Source organism: Elgaria multicarinata, chromosome 8, assembly GCF_023053635.1.
Source record: "Elgaria multicarinata webbii isolate HBS135686 ecotype San Diego chromosome 8, rElgMul1.1.pri, whole genome shotgun sequence".
Classification (NCBI taxonomy): Eukaryota; Metazoa; Chordata; class Lepidosauria; order Squamata; family Anguidae; genus Elgaria; species Elgaria multicarinata.
Window position 1 is genome coordinate 92,246,234 of NC_086178.1, and position 19,992 is coordinate 92,266,225.

Sequence of the window (19,992 nt, forward strand, 5' to 3'; positions counted from 1 at the left end):
CTTCAGGGAACAGTGCAGCGTGAGTCTCTGAGTATGTGTTTTGCTAGCTATTTTCTTGTATTCTAAAAAGAAGCAGCTTTCTGGAGCCCATGGACTGGCCGTTCTTGTCATATAGAAGTGCACTTTCTTAAGCAAATGTTAATGCCAAAACTAAAAAAATTGTTGATGCCCGAATATGTAACTGTAAGGAAATGTACTTCAGAACAGGAATGTTTTGGATTTCAATACCCAGCATGTTTCCAGATGTTGGAATTCCAGATGTTTTGGATTTCAATACCCAGCATTTGTGACCATTGGTCATGCTGGCAGGAGTTTCTTGGAGCTGGAACCCAAAACATCTGGAGATCTACCTATTGCCCACCCCTGCTTTAGAAGATTGGGCAGATTTGAAGACTCTAAAGTGCCTTCTTATGCTTCTTCTCCATTCACAGCTCTGAAAATGCTTGTAGAGAAGCAATTAGAAAAATGGTTGAAATGGATGTTGTATCATATTCTGGAAAGTCTTGGTAATATGCAGATAGTCAAGTGTGACATGCTTTGGGAAGCTTCTCCCCTTTCATTTATACAGTTCTCACTCACATTTAGATTATTCACATGTTAAACAGCCATTTTCTGGCAGGCTAGCTACACAAAAAGTGGGGAAAGTATTACCTTCTTTAGGGATATATTCAGTTAATGGTTAAAGCTCACCTTTTAAGGTAAGAATTTTAGATTCAATTGCTTTTATCCTGGCCCTTGGGTAAAAATAATAATTAAAACATCATTATTGGTTATTAATAATTTAAATTGTTTTTACTGTATTTGATATTTGCATTATTCTTTTTTATTAGTTGCCTCCCTGAGTTCCTTTAAATAAATGTGGTAGAAAATTAAACCATTACTTAGCTGTTCAGAGTGGGATGCCTGCATACAGACAACTCATGGGCCAAAATGGGAGGGGCACTAAAAGATGTTCAGGACAGACCCCATATTATCCTAGTAGGAAAGATTGTGCAACCCCTCCCTCCCCACCCCATTCTGAACTCCAGTCTTGCGTTCCTCAGAGCTCAACTCTTTGTTCTCACAAAGATTCTTGCAGTTAAGCCAACCTTCAGAGCTGAAAGGATCTTGAAATAAGGTGAAATTGGACTTTGGGGCACTGTTCGTAGGAACCCAACTCCCTTTCCTCCACAAATATCCTTTTAGCAAGGAATGGATTATAATGTTTTTTTTTAATGGGTGCCTCTTTTTAATAATAAATATTACCTGCAAGTTTCTGCATTCTGTTATCTGGAAAGCAAAAGAAATGCCTGCAATGTGTATAATAAAATTTGTTCTAATCATTTGGATCATAGGTTATCAAGGGGTCAGTGAATATCCAAGTGGGAGATGTGAATGACAATGCACCAAGGTTTCACAACCAGCCATACAGTGTCCGTATTCCTGAGGTAGGCACTTATTTTTAGTTTTGCTTGGAACAACCCCCATTTCTTTACTTCTGTAAGAAAAACATTTACTTCTGTTGAGTAGAATTGGGTTGCTTCCCCACCTACTATGAAGTAAAGGAACTTCTCATCATGTGGTCCAAGAAAAGCATGTTCAGGATTCTGGGAGCCTTGTCCATGTTCCTAAGTGGAGTAATGCTCAATAGGTGCATATATATTTAATAACCTTGTCTTTACAAGGGGACCTGCAACAAAATGGACCTGCTCCCATCAGTGAGCCATGCTATCTTCCAAGATGCCTTCTTTCATAATATCCCATTCCATCACCACCACCAACACCATCATTATCATCATCTAAATTTATTAGATGGCTTTCTCTAGAGAGAGCAAGAGAGACTGCTCTTTTCCCCAACAGCCAGTCACAACTTCATGGACACTGATATGCTTGGGCCTTATTGTAATGTTTGTGTTTTTGGTTTTCCACCATTAGGATTCCCACCCCTGAAAATCTCAGGGCTTCACCAAGCTTGCTGATACTTTCCTGTTGTGCATGGGTTATGCCATTTTGGCTATATAAAAGCACTGGCACTTTTATTAGAAATAGAGGGAATTATAACTACCATAACTTCCCCAAAGAACCCTGGGTAATAAAGTTTGGCAAGTGTTCTGAGAACCTAGCACACCTCTGCCCCTGCTCCACAAGAATTACAGTTCCAAGGGTTTCCTTGAATGTGAGAACAACAAGAGATAAGTCTGGGGTTCAGAGGGGGATCTAGATTTGAGACTCAGTCACTGGCTTTGAAAGGGTGGAACCAAGATGGTGTATATATGTGTGTAGGGCTGGACAGATTATTTTAATTCTGGTTGATGTTAGTTTTGCATATTTCATTCATAAGTGCATCCCATCCCATTTCCACAATCTGCAAATTTTTATATTTAAAAATGTACCCAAAAAAATCACATTTGAATACTTAATTAAATATGCATTTTGAATGTATTTTATTCTAAAATATGCATTTTGTGTGTGTTTTGAGCCGAGTCCTATATTGCAAAATTTGGAAAAGTTATCTAAAGGGTAACTGCATTCCGATCCATGTATTAGTCCAGCAAGTGCAAATCAGGTTGCTTCACTTACAAATGAGTACTGAATGAAATCCTCAAGCATCCCTACTCGCCATTCATATGGTGTTTGGCAGGAAAAGGTTTTCTGAAAGGATGCTGTTTTGTGTTTGCCTAAAGGAAATCTACTGATCGCTCCCAACAGAGCTCCCTCAGATCAAATTGCTTTGTGTGGGACGCTTGCCAAAGACTCTCCTAAATTGGAATGCTTTTGTTACTGTTTTTTGTGTATAAAGGTTTTTCATATGACTTTGTCCTCAGGACAGCTTTGGGTATTATATATAAAAAATAGGGGAGGGAAAGAAAGCTCAAGTCACTGACTGGGTTTGGACAACACAATAACCAACAGGGGGTTAAATAGTCAACGGTTGGTTATTGTGTCATCTCTTGGGACTTTTCATGCCACAGTTGGTTATTCGGCCAAAGTAACCAATGCAAATAACCTACGCTGTGCAGGGTTGATTATTTGAACAACCATTGGTTATTGTGTTGTGTGTCAGGCAGGCACAGTTGACTATTTCGTCACACACAGTTGGTTATTTTTGGCAACTACAGAGTCCCCTGACAAGAGCGACCAGCTGGCAGAACTTGCAATGACTGATGGGATACCAGCAGGAGGACTGAAGGGGAGGGAGAGAGAATGGGGGATGTGTCAGTCAAATACACCGTTGACTATTATTCAACTTGACGCTGGCCTTAATCCACACCATGGTTGATTATAAGCATGTCATGTGGGGAGTACCCCCTTGATAATCAACTGTAAAGTTGACTATTAACTTACCATTGACTATTGTGTTGTCTGAACGCAGCCACTGTATGATGCCTGAAGCGGGGGAGATGTGAACATTACCAACGTTACTATTTAGACATTACCAAGAAAATATTCAGACATTACTTATACATCCTCTTCCCCTCCCCAGTCACACTTCTATATGATGTCTGAAGCTACCCTAATATTCAAATGGGTTTGTTTGTTATGAATTATGGAGTAAACAAGATTAAAACAATCAAAATTCTTGAACTCAGCCAAACTTTATTGAGAAATTTAAGCAATATGCCTAAATGAATAGATGCAATTTTAAAATGATGCTTGCCACTCTGATTTTAAAGCAAAGCAAAGAGACAAAATCACATATTTAATCACATATTTTAAAATAGAATTGCAATGGTTACTTTATTTTACCCATTTTATAAGAGATTCTCCGAGGTTTATGAGAGATTCTCCAGCCATCTTTCCCTGTAACGTGTACTGATCCAGTTGGGGGAAAACTAAAAGGCAGCCTGATAATACAGTTGGGAATTATTATTTTTAATCTAAATGAACTCATATGTAAACTTAACAAGCACTGGAATGTAAGAACACAAACTAAAGGGAAACTAGGAAATCTGCAATCGGATGTGTCAGGGTTCCTGCTATGACCCGGACTCCTTGAACAACTCTTTAACGATTTCTACCTTTTTAAGAGTCCCACCTTTCTTCTTTTACCTTCTCCTTCCCAATAATGTGGGGTTTAGGTTGTAGACATGGGGTGACTGACACTCCAAACTCTTATGGCTTAACACAGCAATTTACTAATGTATTAAAACAACGAAATTACAATAAAGGTATGTAGTCAATAGAGCTTATGATACAAAAGGCATTAAAAGAAAACAAAAGTCGCACAAATGCAAGGTTTTTTTTTACCCTAAGCTGCAGCTAGACTTCTTCAAGCTGCATCTTTCTGCTCCTTCCTTATGGTCTGGTCTTCCCTGGCTCTCTCCTGGCTGGCTCTCTCACTCCCAAAACAGAAAGCACTGTTCCCACTTTGACGAAATGAAACTTAACCAAGGAATGAAACTTAAATTGAGAAATTAAACTACTCTCAGCAATAGCCCCTCCGAACAGAAAACCCCCAGGCTTCTAAGGCCTGACTTTAATACCTTGCCTTAGTAGGGCTCAAATCTTCACAGGAGGGGAATTTGCTACAACTCTATGAAAAGTGGCTTTTAACCTCCCCCACCCCTCATCCTGAAATGGTATTTGCCCCACAAGGAAAAGTCTAATAGGTACTGTAGCTCCAGTCTGAATTGCACCCACAAACGCCCTGCCTGCATTTATCATTTTAAAATAGAGGCAGGAGATCTGATCATGGATCTCCCAACTACTTGACGAAAGTATTTTAATAGTTTTGTTTTCCTGAATTCTAGGTCCATTAATCAGAGACAGGGATAATTTTCAGCCTCTTTGCTGCTGAGAATCCAGACTCCCTAACTGTCCGTAGTTCAGCTTTTTAGGGTTGTACACTATCTCCCTGTCTGACACAAAGAGATTCTGTTGGCACTGGGCCAAGTCTCTCTCTCTCTCTCTCTCTCTCTCTCTCTCTCTCTCTCTCTCTCTCTCTCTCTGTGTGTGTGTGTGTGTGTGTGTGTGTGTGTGTGTGTGTGAAATTGAGCCACCTTTAGTGATTTAGAAGTACAAATTATTGCATTATCAATGGTTCATTAATAAGCTGACTACTTGGCATCCTGCAGTGATTAGGCTTTGATCCTTTGCTCTACCTTTCCCAAGTGAGTAAGGATCCTTCATTAGTCTGCTTGTGGCAAAATTGGCAAGGAATCTGAATTCACTTTATGTTCCATCTGTTTCAGAATGACAAAAATTATCTGTAGCAATCCTTTGAGATTGACTTTGGGTCAGAAGCAGCCCGTCTCCTCTTTTGATAGCTGGGTTTATAACGGACTTGCATTTAAAGTCTGTGGTTTGAACACAGAAGAGGCTTGAATATCTCTTATGCACTGACTGAACATATGTTTTCTTGCCAAACTTCAGTGAAATTTTGCTCTGCTTTTGTATGAGCTCATAACTTGAGGGCCTTGGAGGTGAAATTTGATCCATCCCTTAAAAAATTCATCTAGGTCCAAATGGCATCCTGCCAAATATTTTGTCTCTGTTTGTGGCTTATCCTGCTTGCTTGCTAACTTTCCAGTGTAGGTAGGCACCCTTTACTACAAGAGGGAATTTCTTTTAGAATTAGGGTGCAACTAGGCATCATAAGAGAGTGAGCCACAGAGCTGAAACTACTCCAGGTCTCTCTCTCTAGTCTTTGGTCCTCGTAACATCCAATACATATAACATATGATGTCGCTTCTTCACACTGCAAGTTTCTGTCCCCACCTCACATCATTGGCTGGGAAATGCACACTTTTTTTGTATTAGCTGTTATAAGTAGCAGGTTGCAAAAAGAAATGGAGCTGTGGAAGCTCCAGGTCTCTTTTGGATCTACCCGTAACTTTAGGGCTGTTGTGACAAATCAAGTACAGGATGCTTGAAAAGTCAAACAACCCTGCTCTATTTCTCTGAGCAGAATTGGGTTAGGCAGTACAGCCTACCATAAGTGGGCCACCTGTCCCAATTCTCCCTGAACACCATCACCTGCCTGTACTGGTTCCCAAGGGAAGCGTTTGGGGTCATCTTCTGCTTGGGGGTTAAACTACAATTTACTTAATCTCTACTGAAAACTGCCAATAGCCAGGAATTATGGGAATTGTAGTTTAATACCCATGATCCGAGGTAGAAGACGAGACTACAGCATCAAGAGAATCGTATTGACTTCTTTTTTAAAGGAGCATGAGAGAAGGAGAAGAGTCTGGGTGGACCTCTCCTTTCCAAGATGGTGCCATGCTGCAACTGCCATCAAAGCATTCACTAACCAGTCCTGACCCCAAGGGAATCCCATTGGGAAACAGTATGGATTGGCAGATGTAGGAGGTTTTCCTGTTCGACTGGGCCGCTTGACAGGGCTTCCTTTCTAGCACAATTTCTGGTAACATTTTCAGTATTATGAAAACTTCTGTTTTTATTTATCAATTTTCTTAAGAAACTAGGCATTAACTTTCAAAAGCACACATGGACCACCCTACCCCAGATCATGCAAGCTTGAGGCTTTCTGATGAAGTCTTGAAACCAGAGGCTCATCTACACCTACCAGCTATCCGGAACGGGGGGGGGGATCCTGAGCTTTCCCACTTATGAGAACATCCCCCAGTGTGCACATGGCAGCACAAGATTCCAGAAGTCAGGAGGAACGCTCTGCGCCACATGGGTTTTTTTAAAGCAGGAGCCGGTCACGCATCTTGCGCAAAATATAAGTAAAAAACAAACAACAACAACAAAAAACCAAAACTTGGCACCGAAAAGCACCAGCAACCATCCTGGGGATGGCTAAACTGCTCCCCTACACACACCGTGCATGGGCATGGAGCCTCCCCCGTGTAGCTCCGTGCTTGTTAGCAAAGCCCCACTACTCGCAGGGAGGAGGGAGACCCGGGAGCCTGCGGCACACCACCTGCAGTCCTTGGGGTTGTCCCAGGACCACAGGAAAACCTGGGATAAGTGCCATCCATTTTATCCCAGGGAAAATGAGAGGTCCTCCCCGGTTAACCCGAGGATCATCTGTGCGTCATTTGGAAGCACAGGGATGATCTCGAGTTGACCCTAGGATAAATGGATGGTGTAGACATGCCCCAGGAGAGGATTCATACATTTTATTTATTATTTATTCTAGCTCTTCAGTGCTGAGGGTTCCCATTTCATAATCATATAGATTCACAAGGATGCTGACACCATAAAACCATAATAAAACAGTAAAAATAAGAATAGTTAAAACAAACAAAACAAAACAAATGATCTATGACAAGATAAAAAACAGCATTCACTCACATTTAAAGCTGAAGACAGTGCTTTCAGTCTCTTTCTGAAGGTCGTTGAGGATGGAGCCTTGTAAATGGGCAGGGGAAGGATGTTCAGAAGTGAGACACAGTGACCCCAAACCTTCTGATCCTTGACGTCACCCACTTCTGTCTTTAGGGAATGGGGGCATGCTCACCTGAGCCTCTGGAGATTATCTTAACAGCTTGACAGGTTCATGTGGTAGTTGATGAATCCCTGCATTCTTCTGGACCAGGCTCAGTGTCCATTAAAACCTTTACTAGCACTGCTGCCATCTCAAGGAATGGCATGAAGAACAGAGATATCTCTGCTATCCAGATCTCATTGTATTTATGTCTTTTTAAAAAAGTTTCATAAGTAAATGTATAACCCACTGTTCTGGAGCTTATGCAGTACTCAGATCAGCTAACAACAATTCAAACCAACCATGAAATGCAATAAAATTCCAAATACAATATAATCTGATACAAACAGAGACAAGTGTAGCATTTAAGACAGAGATATCAGGTAAAAACCTATCTATATGATAAAACAAACACAACCCTATACAGGAAGGCTTTTGCCACACAACAAAACACCATAACAGGGGATGCCAACTGAACCTCCCAGACCAAAGAATTCTGCAATTTATGTGCAGCCACAGAAGCCCCTTTCTCTTGTCCTCATCAACTGCACCTCCACCATAATTGGGGGCTAATCTACACTTGCTGCCCTTTCACTATGGAAGAGGGATGCTTCCAATGTTCACCACTTCCGCGATCGCCACTCACGGGGCACATGTCTGTGTTGTGTACCGGAATTACAGGGCTGCTGTTCCAGAAAGGTGTGGCCTGATACTCCGATTCTGCATGTATATTGGCAGAAGTGGGCGGGGCTAGGTAGATGATGTCAACAAGTGCTCTTGCCAGCATTGGGCAGTGCCGTGTCACACCTGTCTACAGAGCAGAGTTGTGTGTTTTTAATGACTCATGCAACATGCGCATGAGTGCAGATACACAGCTACTTGTGGGGTGATATGAACTCCCTCAAATATGCGCTCTTGTGCAGGGTATCGTTGTTGTTTTTTAAAAAGCAAAGCCGCTCCGCGATGAAACACACCAAGACCCATCCAAAACATGCGGCAGAAATGGCAGACAGGTCCACTCCCACGTATCTCTGATACCCATGGGCACGCCTCACAGCTGATTGGCTGTACGCTCAGCCCGGAACTTGCAGCAAACAGCAATGACCTTGCATAGGAGGGTCACACCACACACATACTTCCAAATGGAAGCGAGTGAGCCAGAAAAACCACAACAAAAGCAGTCAAGGATATTCCAGTATAACTGAGAGGTGGAACTGAGATCACCGCAGGAGCAGGTGAACATCAGGTGCCCCATTAGTGATGACTGCGATACAATCCAGCAATAAATGGCTGGTGTAGACTCCCCCTGGGACATAAAGAAGAGCCTAACATAGGGTGTGGGCAGGCTGGTATGGGAGGAGGTGGTCCCTAAGGTATCTTGGACCTAAGCCATTTAAAGTTTTAAAGGTGATCACCAAGACTTTGAATTGTGCCTAGAAACATATTGCAGCACCAGTGCAACCCTTACAGGGCAGGTGTAATATGATTCTGTAAGTAAGCAGCATTCCCACTGCTATATTCTGGACCAATTCCAGTTTTTGAAGACTTTTCAATGTGTTCCATGTAATGATGCTGATGATGTTTTCATTTCTGGGTAGTTTACAACAATTATTACAATTTAGATGTAACTAAGGCATTGCGTCACTGTAATGAGACCTGACCTTCTCGGGAACGAACCCAGTTGGTTCACCAACCTAAGCTGGCCAAAAGCACTCCTGGCTACAGTCACCACCAGCTGGAAAGCAGAGGCCAGAAGCACACCCAAACGATGTACCTGATTCTTCAAGGGGTTTACTCTGTCCAAAAACAGGTTGAATTCCTACTCCGGAATCTGTCTGTCTCCTGGCCAAGAGCATCTCTAACTTATTTTGATTACATCTTAATTTATTAGCCCTCATCTGGCCCATTACTGCCTCTAGACACCAATTCAGAACCTCAAAAGCTTCTCTGGTAATCGATGAAAAGGAGAAATAGGGCTGCATGTCATTCATATATTGGTGACAACACATTTATTTATTTATTTTTATTTATTTAGTACATTTTTATACCGCCCAATAGCCAAAGCTCTCTGGGTGGCTCACAAAAAAACATCCCAATTCCCAGATGATTTCACTCAGCAGTTCCCAGTATGAGGGATATGATCGAATCCTGAGGAACACCATCCACCAGAGGTCAAGAGGCCAAACAAGAATCCCCCCAACATCACTTCTGAAACTGACCCTCAAAGAAGGATTGTGACACTTTACGAGTTTATCCTTGCCAGACAGTCAAGAAGCATACCATGCTTGATGGTATTGAAAGCTGCTAGGGAACAAGAGGGAAAACAGAAAGTTTTGGAGAAAGTTGTGTGGAGGGAGATTAGAGAAATGCCCATTCATATGTGGTAAACAATGAAAAGTGGGTTCATGTAGCAGGTTGGATTTACAGGTAGGTCAAAACAAGGCCAGCTACAGGTCTTTTAGGGTCCTTGGACAAGAGCTGCTCTGTGGGCCACCTCCCTGTGTGATTCTACCTTCCTGCCGCCATTGTCAAAAGCTGCTATTGCTCCTTAACCACTTTTTCTTCATTGTTGCCACTTGCTTGCTTGATAGGCAGAGAGCCACTGAACAAGTAGGCCATGGCATGTATTGCTCTCCTTTTCAGCAACACCGTTGCCTGGGACAAGTTGTTATTTTATTCATTTCTTTATTTCATTTTTATACTGTTCAGTAGCCGAAGGTTGCAGTTGGGAAGAGGAGGAACAATGCCAGGGGGCTTTTGTTAGCGGGGGCCCTGCTGGGTTATGGGCCCTTGGCAAGTGCCCCACCATGTCACTGACCCTGGGTCATAGCCTAGAAAAAAATTAAGACTACTGCTCTGGAGTGAAAGAGTTTTACAAACATGCCTTATGAAGTAGAGCTCCCTCTGCAATTATTATTAATAATATTGGAAAAACAGCTGCTACCAAATAGTGCTGTCTTCCCGCCTCAATAAAACACACACACACACACACACACACACACACACACACACACACACACACACACTTTATAATACCAGATAACATGGATATGCAGTAGACAGACTGAGGTGGGAAGTGTAAGAGGGAACAGACAGCTGTATTGCAAACACGTCTTTGCACAGACTACTAATTAGTAATATTTGTAGGCACTGAAAGCAGGTTTTTTTTCTTTGTTTTGCTTTGACATGAATAATCCTCTCAGTTGCAGCACTTCCAGCAAAAGGGTAGAGCAGTAGGGGAAGGCTATTCAAATTTACTGCTGTTGTTTGGCAGCTGGAACATCGAAAAAGGATCAGCGTGAATAAGTGGAATGCGAAATAAACTTGCCTCCTAAAATACTGATTTAAAATATGCATAACACTGCTTTATCAACTGGGCTTGTTTGGGGAATGTAAATTATTTGGGGCTGGGAGAAGCACTGTGCTTTGCGGATGCATGGAGGCGGATTTTGTGACCAGTACTTAGGCATTTGCATGCTGGAAGAATTGGAACTACAGATTGTGCATTTGCTTTAATTGGAGCAAAAGTGTATGGCAATACCAAGCATAACATCCTGAGAAACTCAGTCAAACAAACAGAGCCAGACAAGATGGAACTGTAGTAAGTTGGGCAACAGACTCAACTGTTCTGAGAAAACAATTGCTTGATGCTGTCTGATGATGGATGCAAATAAGTGCTGACAGGCAAAGTGTTGGGACTTAAGCCCAGAATGTGAATTGAACTTGGGACCTAAAAGATGGATGCCAGTCGGGGATTCAGCCTAAGCCTGCACACAAGCTCGACGCAGTGGTGGAAACTAGCCAGTTTACCAAGGATGCCTCTTAACAATAATAGTCAGAGTGGGTTATAGAGTACTCCATGACACTTATCAAAGTTTCCAAGTCAGGCTTGCTCCTGGTGGAAAAAGGACCCCCAGCTGGTTCCTTCCCTATGAGAGAGACTCCTTTTCAGTCTAAACTTGCATGGGGTTGCACCCTTATGGACCTGCAGAAATAGCTTGGCAGGGAAGGATGAGGCAACCACATATACGGTTTAACATTGGTGGCTAATAATGTCATCTCTAAAGTATGTTTTTGTTTTGGGTGGGGAGAAAGAAGAATTTTGAAAATCTGAGGAGTTTGGAAACAAGGAATTCTATATTCATTTTTTGTTTTTCCTCACACATTCTATGCTTCTTAGTCACAGGAAGAGTCCTGATGGATCAGACAAAAGACCCATCTAGTACTCAACCTGTTTCTCAGAGTGGTCAATCTTATGCCAATGGGAAGCTCAGAAACAGAATATAAGGCAGCCGTCTCCCAACATGCTGGTAGCCTCCAGCAAGCTGGCTGGGAATTATGGGAGTTGCAGTCCAGCACATCTAGAGGCTACCAGGTTGGGGAAGGCTGATATGAAGCAAGTTGCTCTGGCATTCACTAGCATACTGCCTCTGAACCTGGAGCCAAGAATTTGAGGGTTATGCAAGAGGTTTCATATTTGAGGAAAACTATTTCTGCACTAGACATTTGCAGCATAACTGTTATACTTCCACCAACTTTAATTCTTTACCTGTCTGCTTCATCGAAGTGACTGGCAAATGTTTGTATTATCTAGCACTCAACTTCCTCGATTGCCATTTTTCCTGATAGAAAGGCAGGGTACAAAACAAATAAATAAATAAGGTCTAGTTTGTGGCATATTTTACAGTAGGGCTGGCCACATGGATGAAGTTCTCCAATAGTGGTATGAGGGGTACTCTGTTGATGGCAAAACCATCTAGGTATGTTCAAATGTTGTTATTAAGTCATATGTTAGCCTCCTGATCTTAACAGAGGAAAACAAGTTGGACTGTAAAGGGTATATTAATCAACAAAACTTTAACAGTGCAACCTTATGTCCATTACGGGGGAGTAAATCCCACTGAACACAGTGGGACAGTTCAAAGTAAACATACATAGGATTCTACTTTAAATTGGTAGGGTAAATTTTAATCATTGGGACTTTGAGTTTATTTTTTGGTTTGGGTGTGTTAATAGAACAGAAGACAAAAATGTTAATAATGGCCTCATAACAATAAGTGGAAGCTTTTGATTTAATCAATAAAAACATCTTATATGTCCTTCAATATCTTCAGAAATAAAGCATCTTTGTTGAGGTTTTGTTCTAATAATTTATTTAATTTGTTTTTAGCTGTGTATATTTATTGTTTTATACTGTATGCTTTTATCTGTACACTGCCCTGAGATCCTAATGACATAGGGCGGGATACAAATGTTTTAAATAAACAAATAATACCAAATGTATTCAGATATAATTGATTAATTGGTTAGCAGACAGATTATCAACTTTAAAAAAACTGTTGACAACCCTAAAGCAAGGTATTTGTAGCTGGGAGCTGTGGGAGGAATTGTTTAGCAATTCCTATCATCTCAGACCATATATTGTGCCGAATCACTGCTTGGGAACATAAATCCTATTTAATTCCCTGCCTGGGAATCAGTTGGCTTTGCTTTGTGCTCCACTTTGAGGACCGCGCTGTATCAGTCTTCTGTGCTTGCCATGTGTTAATTTCTCCCTGGTTATTTGCCTGAACTAGCAAAGCAGAGGTGTTTCTGTGAGCTTGCACATGCATGTGCAGGAAGAGGATCTCTTCCCTTCTCCACATAATCCTGTCCTACAAATAATTACGCATTTTTTTTCCTGCGCAACTCACTTGTCAAACTCTTAACAAGCCAGCTCTGATGCTTTCAAGCCTGTAAAGGAAAGGGGAATCCTACTAGAATTGGCAACTTAATTCACCAAGCTGGCCTCGACAGACCTCATTAAGTTCCCATGTATTCATTTCAGGCTAATGGCTGTCATGCTGGCTGCTGTTTGATTTTCTGTAATAGACTTTTATGGCTTTCCAATTTGCTACAACGTGTTTGCCTGTGTCTGTGCCCCACAGGGCTGCTCCCATGTGTTAGTCAGGCACCCGTGCGCTTGCCATACTGACCTTCAGGGTTTATCCTCCCCTGAGTGTTTCTTTCTCTCTAGCCTATCTCTTTTGTTTAATCCCCTCTCTCCACAGTTTTCCATTTTAGTACTCCCCATCAAGTGGATTTCAAATTGCAAGGAACATAATCCAGAGATCTTCCTCTATCTTTACATGTCTTTTGAAATGGATGAATACAGAAAATCCTGGAAGCCCTTCTATGTATGCATGCCTGGTTGCATGTATGCATGAAGACAAACACCTGTTCATATTTAGGGTTGTATTACTTGACACAACTAGGGGCATGTCTAGATGAGGTGGTGGAGGGGTATGATCTCGCAATGTTATGATTACGAGATTGTCCCTCTAGTCTACATGCGCGCACGACGTCCTGAGAGGAAGAGGATGTCACGCCTGCATTTTGTGTGTGTGCGGGGTTTTAACCAGAAAAGAGCACAGAAGCGCTCCTGCTCAAAACGTAAGGTCAAACAACAACCTCCTGCTCCCTCCACCCCACCCCTGATGGGCACAGAACTCCTGAGGAGCCCTGTGCCCGGGTCCTGGGTCCTCCGGTTACTCATGAGGAGTCGGGACAAAAATGGGACAGCGGGCCACATGTTCCACGGTCTCAGGATCATCCCAAGACCGCAGAAAATTTGGAATTTAATGGCAGGGCGATATCCCGGGCCATGGGAGAGATCGTCCCTCCCTGCGCCCGGGGCACCCTGTGCGTTGTGTGGACCCACAGGGATGATCCTGGGACTATCACCGGGCTATTGCCCCATCTAGACATGCCCTAGATCTGATACCAGCTAATTAACCAGTCTTTTGTTCCCTTTAATTTTATTTAGATATAGTGCACTAGATTAACATAAAATATATCTCTCAGGCATCTCTGAGTTGGACCGTCTGTATGATGCTTTGGCCACATATACCGTCTTTCCCCAAAAGTAAGACATCCCCCGAAAATAAGACCTCCCCTGAACATAAGGCCTCCCTGATAATAAGGCCACCCCGGAATATAAGCTACCGTAAACCGAAGCTACCGTAAAGCGTCTGACTCCTCTGGACCGTAGCGGTGGGCGCCGCCGTGCAGCTCACTGATTGGCCGCAGCGCAGCCGGAGCTGTTCAGGCAGTGCGAGGTCTCTTTAAATCAGAGAGCCCGCGCGGCCGCCAGGACAAGCTGGCGCCTTCTGCCGCCTGCTGCTCGTTCTGCCCTGACGGAGTCTGGCTGACTCACCATTAGACAGTGAGTGAGTCGCGCGGGGCAGGAGTCGGGCACATTGTGTGGAATCTGGCCGGCACAGACACACAGGGGTGACTGAGGTGGGGTGGGGGAAATGTCTGGTGACCGTATACCGTATACAAGTAATACGTTTCCTTTTTTTATTGTTCAACGATAAATGTGTACCGTATTCTTCTTCATGGAAAAATAAGACATCCCCTGAAAATAAGACCTAGCGCATCTTTGGGAGCAAAAATTAATATAAGACACTGTCTTATTTTCGGGGAAACAGGGTATTAGTGGACTAGATGGAGAATATTTTCTTTTAGATAATGCCGCAGTATTTTAGTACACACTACAGATAACTCTAATCCAACAAGCACTAGTGTTGCAATAAAAAGATATTCAAGGGCAGATGTGACACCCTTAGGTAGGCTGTTCTTTGTATTCAAGGGGAATGTCCCTCCTTGAAGGAGAGTTCTTTAAGTATTGAATATGTCCACACAGTTACTAAGAATGTATCCTGTTAGAAAGTTACGTTCTTTTTAAGCCCGGACATCAACTCCATTATATACTAGGATTACCGATGATTTAACTATAGGGTCCAGAATGAAAATATATCATGAGTTGCAGTTAATTTGCATATTTTTTTGAATTGAATAATTAATACGCCTTGCAAATAACTTTCATAAGCCATTGATGATACCTAACTATAGCTGGGAGACATGTTGCTCTTGCTGTATTGTATTTTGAGTCATACTCACCCTCAAATTTGGAAAACCAGACACTGTGCTTGAAACATGTGCTGCATAGAAAACTCAAGTCTTTCTCTCACCGCCGCCCCCACCCTCACCCCAGTGCCCAGTGAAAACTAGGCTGAGTGATTTAATGGCATTTCCAAACTGCAACAAAGAGAAACATTAAGCAGTCTAGTCACCAGAATACCCATAAATAAGAACAAGTGGGTTTATGCTGGCATACAAATATAAGATTTTGTTCTTCAGAAGGAGCTGGTTTTCAACAACTTGAACAACAAAATAAGATGTTTTCTATTCTTAAATCATTACACTCTTTCGCTTGCAAAATATTGTTTGACGAACACACACACATAGATACAGGTCTGGTTGTTTTTATTTCCCCAATGATAAAGTCATCTTTTGTGAAACAAATACTCAATATACTGATAATACTGGTAAATTTGAAAACTGCCACTTTCCTTCCTTATATGTGAAACAGTGAATATAATTAGATCAGTGCTCTTAGAAATTCTTATGGCTTTTTATTCACCTTACTGTTTCTGATGCTTAGTAATTATGTCATAATATTTTCAAACTTATTCTGTTAAATTAAGATGACTTGAAACATTTAAAAATGAAATCCAGCGTTCTTAGCAATATTAAGCTGCAGAGGATACAGGCCAAATAAATGTTTCTGAGGAGACTAGCATAAAGTAGCTGCTACATTATCACCTTTAATTCATTTACTGGTTTTTAAAAGTATGCCATAGCCCTTGCTAGACATTAGGGGACTGAAAATCTTGAAAATGTCCGTAGCTCGTTTGTTGCAAGGATTTTTCATCTTCTTTAATAACAGCAAGTTCTACATCCCTTGCTCTTTTGCTACAACCTTATATATTTTTCATTTATGTTAATTAGTATTACATGCAGTGACATCTTCTGGCATCATTAGCATCCTCTGGATCATGCTTTCGATGCAGGAATCCTCAGCCACTTGTGAAATGGCAACCATGCCAAAAATGTACCTGTAGTTTGACAAGACATATTAATTTATTCCAGAGTTCTCTTTTCAAGAGGCTTCCGCTGCATCTATAACAATTCCTCTATTGATCTTTTGAGTACAGGCTAATAAATCATTGCTGAGCCTTCTTGGCTTGTGGATTTAGTGGATGAGCTGCCAGAGATTTCTGGATTTTCTGGAGTGAATTTCCTCGCTGCCCTCATTGAATGCTTTTGGAAGCTTAAGAGTTCTTCACCTAGTCTTCCCTGAAAGAAGGCACATTCATGCTGAGAAGGCTCCCTTCATTACTGGGGAAACCACCCTAAATAGTGGCTGCCAAATCTTCTGCTGATTAATATAGAAAAACTCTATTAAGAGCTGAAGGGCTCATCTACACCAAGCAGGATATTCCACTATGAAAGTGGTATGAAAGTGGTATATAAAAGGCAGGAGCCACACTACTGCTGGTATTGAAGTGCACTGACAACTGTTGGGGCCCATATACCGCTTTCATACCACTTTCATAGCATTATATTCTGCTTGGTGTAGATGTGTCATGGGCCCCCACAGTTGTCAGTGCACTTCAGTACCACTATAAAGCAGTAGTGTGGCTCCTGCTTTTTATATACTGCTTTCATACCACTTTCATAGTGGAATATCCTGCTTGGTGTAGATGAGCTCTTAGACTACCTTTACTAGATCAGACCAGTGGTTTTTCTTGTATTGGATATTTCCTCTGCCAGGAGCCAGATCTAAATGCTTTAGCAACTGTCCATGACGTGTTCTGATTATAGTACTCCCTTTCCAGCCATTCACTTCCAGTCTCTCTGTATGTTTTAAGACACTAGCTGTGTAGTTTGCTGACTCTTGTCTATAGCAACTTCAAGTATTTTTTTAGAAGTGTCAGACCTAAGGAGGAATGAAAGTAATGTGTGAGGTTGTATCTGTGTCTTCAACATAAAAAATAGCAATTTTCGGACAGTGAGTTGTTAAGACGGCAACACAGATGGGAAGGATTCCCAGGACCCATCTTTCAGGTCCCATAAGGGATGCTTCTCTCTTTTTTTTCTCCTCTGGCAAGCTGTTCCTCAGGAGAATGGCTAGGTTTCCCAATTCTCCTGTAGAGCCTAAGACAGCAAGCAAGAGAGCACTGACTAGTCAGAGGATTGAGAGAATTGGCCATAAGCCTTGGAGACAGAGGACGGAGAGTAGTTCTGAAAAGAACTGACAGTTGTATGAAAGAACCATTGTTGTTTGTGGTACCCTCCTTACTTTTGTCTCAGTATTATCTCTGTTGTTGATTGATGAGGCCATTTTTTGAAGCAGCATTAAAAACTTGTAAAATCAGTGAGTAGAGGTAATAGTGGGATGAGCAGAGCATCCATACCATAGACTGCAATGCCTCTGTTGTACTTACAAGCTTTGGGCAGTATTCAATACCACCTGTGCTCCAGTGGACCCTTCGCTACCATAACAGGAACCTAGAACTTCCTAAAGCAACAGAACAGGCCAGTGGAGCTAACAAAAGGGAACTGACATGTCCTGTTCTGAAACCAGTTTTGGCTCATTTCTGGGCTTGCTAGCCTCCCGTTGCACTAGTGATGGGTCCTGCTGATGTAACGCACACAGACCAGGTTCACACGAAGGGAAATTAAGCCACAGTAGCTTAATTTCCCTCCCAGTGCATGCCAGTCATGAGCTGCCTAATTAGCATAATTACCCTCTCTGGTTGCAGATTGTTGTGATGTCGGAACCCAACAAGGGTGGGTGAAAACTACCCTGAAACGCTAGAACACGCTACAGGTTATTTGCATTATCAGCTCTTTTTTCTACAACCTCCTTCACAATATTGAATTACCTATTTATCTTTCTCATTCAAAGGAAAAAAATAAATACTGGCTCTAATCTGAGACAGAGTTGGAAGACAGGAGAAGTTTATGCTTGCTAAGAGGAATAGTAACGTGATCAGATAGGGCATCAAAAAAGGCAAAGTTTTGGCCAGGCAACAGGCAGTCCATTTTTGTCAACACTTTGTTGTACTTATAATTCTTACTAGATTACCTGTATACATTAGTTATCATGAACTTGGTGATAATGTGATACCTTACTATTTATAACTGTTAACCTCATACTGGCACTTAAAGTTCATATGTTTATGGTCATCGTTTTCCTTTTTAATTGGCTCATGCTCATGATGTATCATTTTTCCCTTTCCCCTACCACTCCCACCCCTTATTTATTTTGTCCCCCCTCCCCCACATCCCCCATATTGTTCATGTTATGGGAATAGGCTGGCTAGAAAAGGGTTTGAAGACCCACATTGTAATTAAAATTATTATTTTGTTTTAATGGCGATAATGTTCATAATTATATCAGTTTCCCAGCTGATCTAGCCCTGGGAGTCTTTGGAGGCCAATATAATTCTATTGCAGTGGTTTCAGGGGACTGATGTAATGAATACAAAGCAGCTGGAATGAGTGTTAACTCTCAGTCCAGCCACATTTGTGATTCACTTGTGTCGTGTAACTCCTGCTTTCGATGGGAGGCAAATGATGAGGCTTGCTAAGTGATCCACAAAGCTTTTATTAAGCAACAAACGGCTCTTCTACCTGAAGAGAGCCTAACCTCTTGGAAACGTCCCCCTAGGCAAAACTATGCAAACTAAGCAAGACAATTGTTTGCTCAAGAAGAATAGGAAGCCACTTCCCAAACGCCTGTAACTTCAGAGAGCTTGGTGCAGAGGCAGCTTCTGGCGTAATCCAACCGACTTCCTCACGCCTTCCTTCTGCCCCATGCATTTGAGCTTCTAGCGGACACTAGCATCAGCTAGCTTGTCGGGACGCTCACCTCCGGAAGAAAGCTCACTTCCCACTGAGCGTGTAGGATTTGGCCTTGAGGAGATAAGCTCTGGAGAGGGCTGACTCTCAGCTGGGGAATCGCCCCTGAGAGCTTCCTCCCCCACTGGTACAGGCTGGCTGGTGTCTGGCGCTGCGTCTTCTAGTTCTGAATCTGATTCTGATTGATTACCTGAAACATATTCTCCCAAAACAGGGGCAGTAGGGTTAAACATGACAACTTGCACACTGCATACTGCTTCTCCCTTTTCTCTTTCCCCTCCCCCACTTGTAAGTAAAGTCCCTTTAAATCGAAAGAACTGATAATAGCTGTGGCAGAAAAGACTTTCTCCTGCGCTCCTTTCTTTTTATATCCATTCAAGAGCACTCATGTATATCTGTATATGTGTTAGATCTTCTCAAACAATTCATAATAATCAATTTGTTCCAACAACCTTTTTCTGGCATCTCCTATATTGCACATTGACAAACCCTGATTTGCAGTGAGCATATGTGTGCCCAACTGAGAGCTGTAACCAGTTGCCATTACCTAGTGAGGGTTTCTATATGAGGCACATGTTTGCAGATGTGTATATCTTATAGTCATACTTTTAGGTACTCACTATTTTAAGTTGAACACCTAAAAATATAATCTGTGAAGTAGCCCATGGAATACCCACAAACGGGATAATGATTTTCTCTTTGGTGTTTGGCATGCAAAAAAGTACTCAGTGATTTATTTATTTTTAAAAAGCTCTCCTACATTCATTCCAAAGTCTCCTGCTGAATATTCACACTCATATTTTTGTATCAGCTGATTAGTAGACCCTCGATACACCTGCATTAAAAACATAACATGTTTTATT

General features: G+C 42.0%; 1 protein-coding gene across 1 annotated transcript in view; it reads left to right on the forward strand.

Annotated features, from left to right (window-relative positions):
* The window catches only part of LOC134403180 (cadherin-23-like), a gene marked incomplete at its 3' end in the record, with an annotated part of 380,609 nt that overhangs the window by 87,760 nt on the left and 272,857 nt on the right, over positions 1-19,992 (forward strand). The window contains exon 6 of the mRNA XM_063133286.1: positions 1,335-1,427. Coding sequence (XP_062989356.1) covers positions 1,335-1,427 — 93 coding nt within the window. The remainder of the gene's footprint in view (positions 1-1,334; positions 1,428-19,992) is intronic.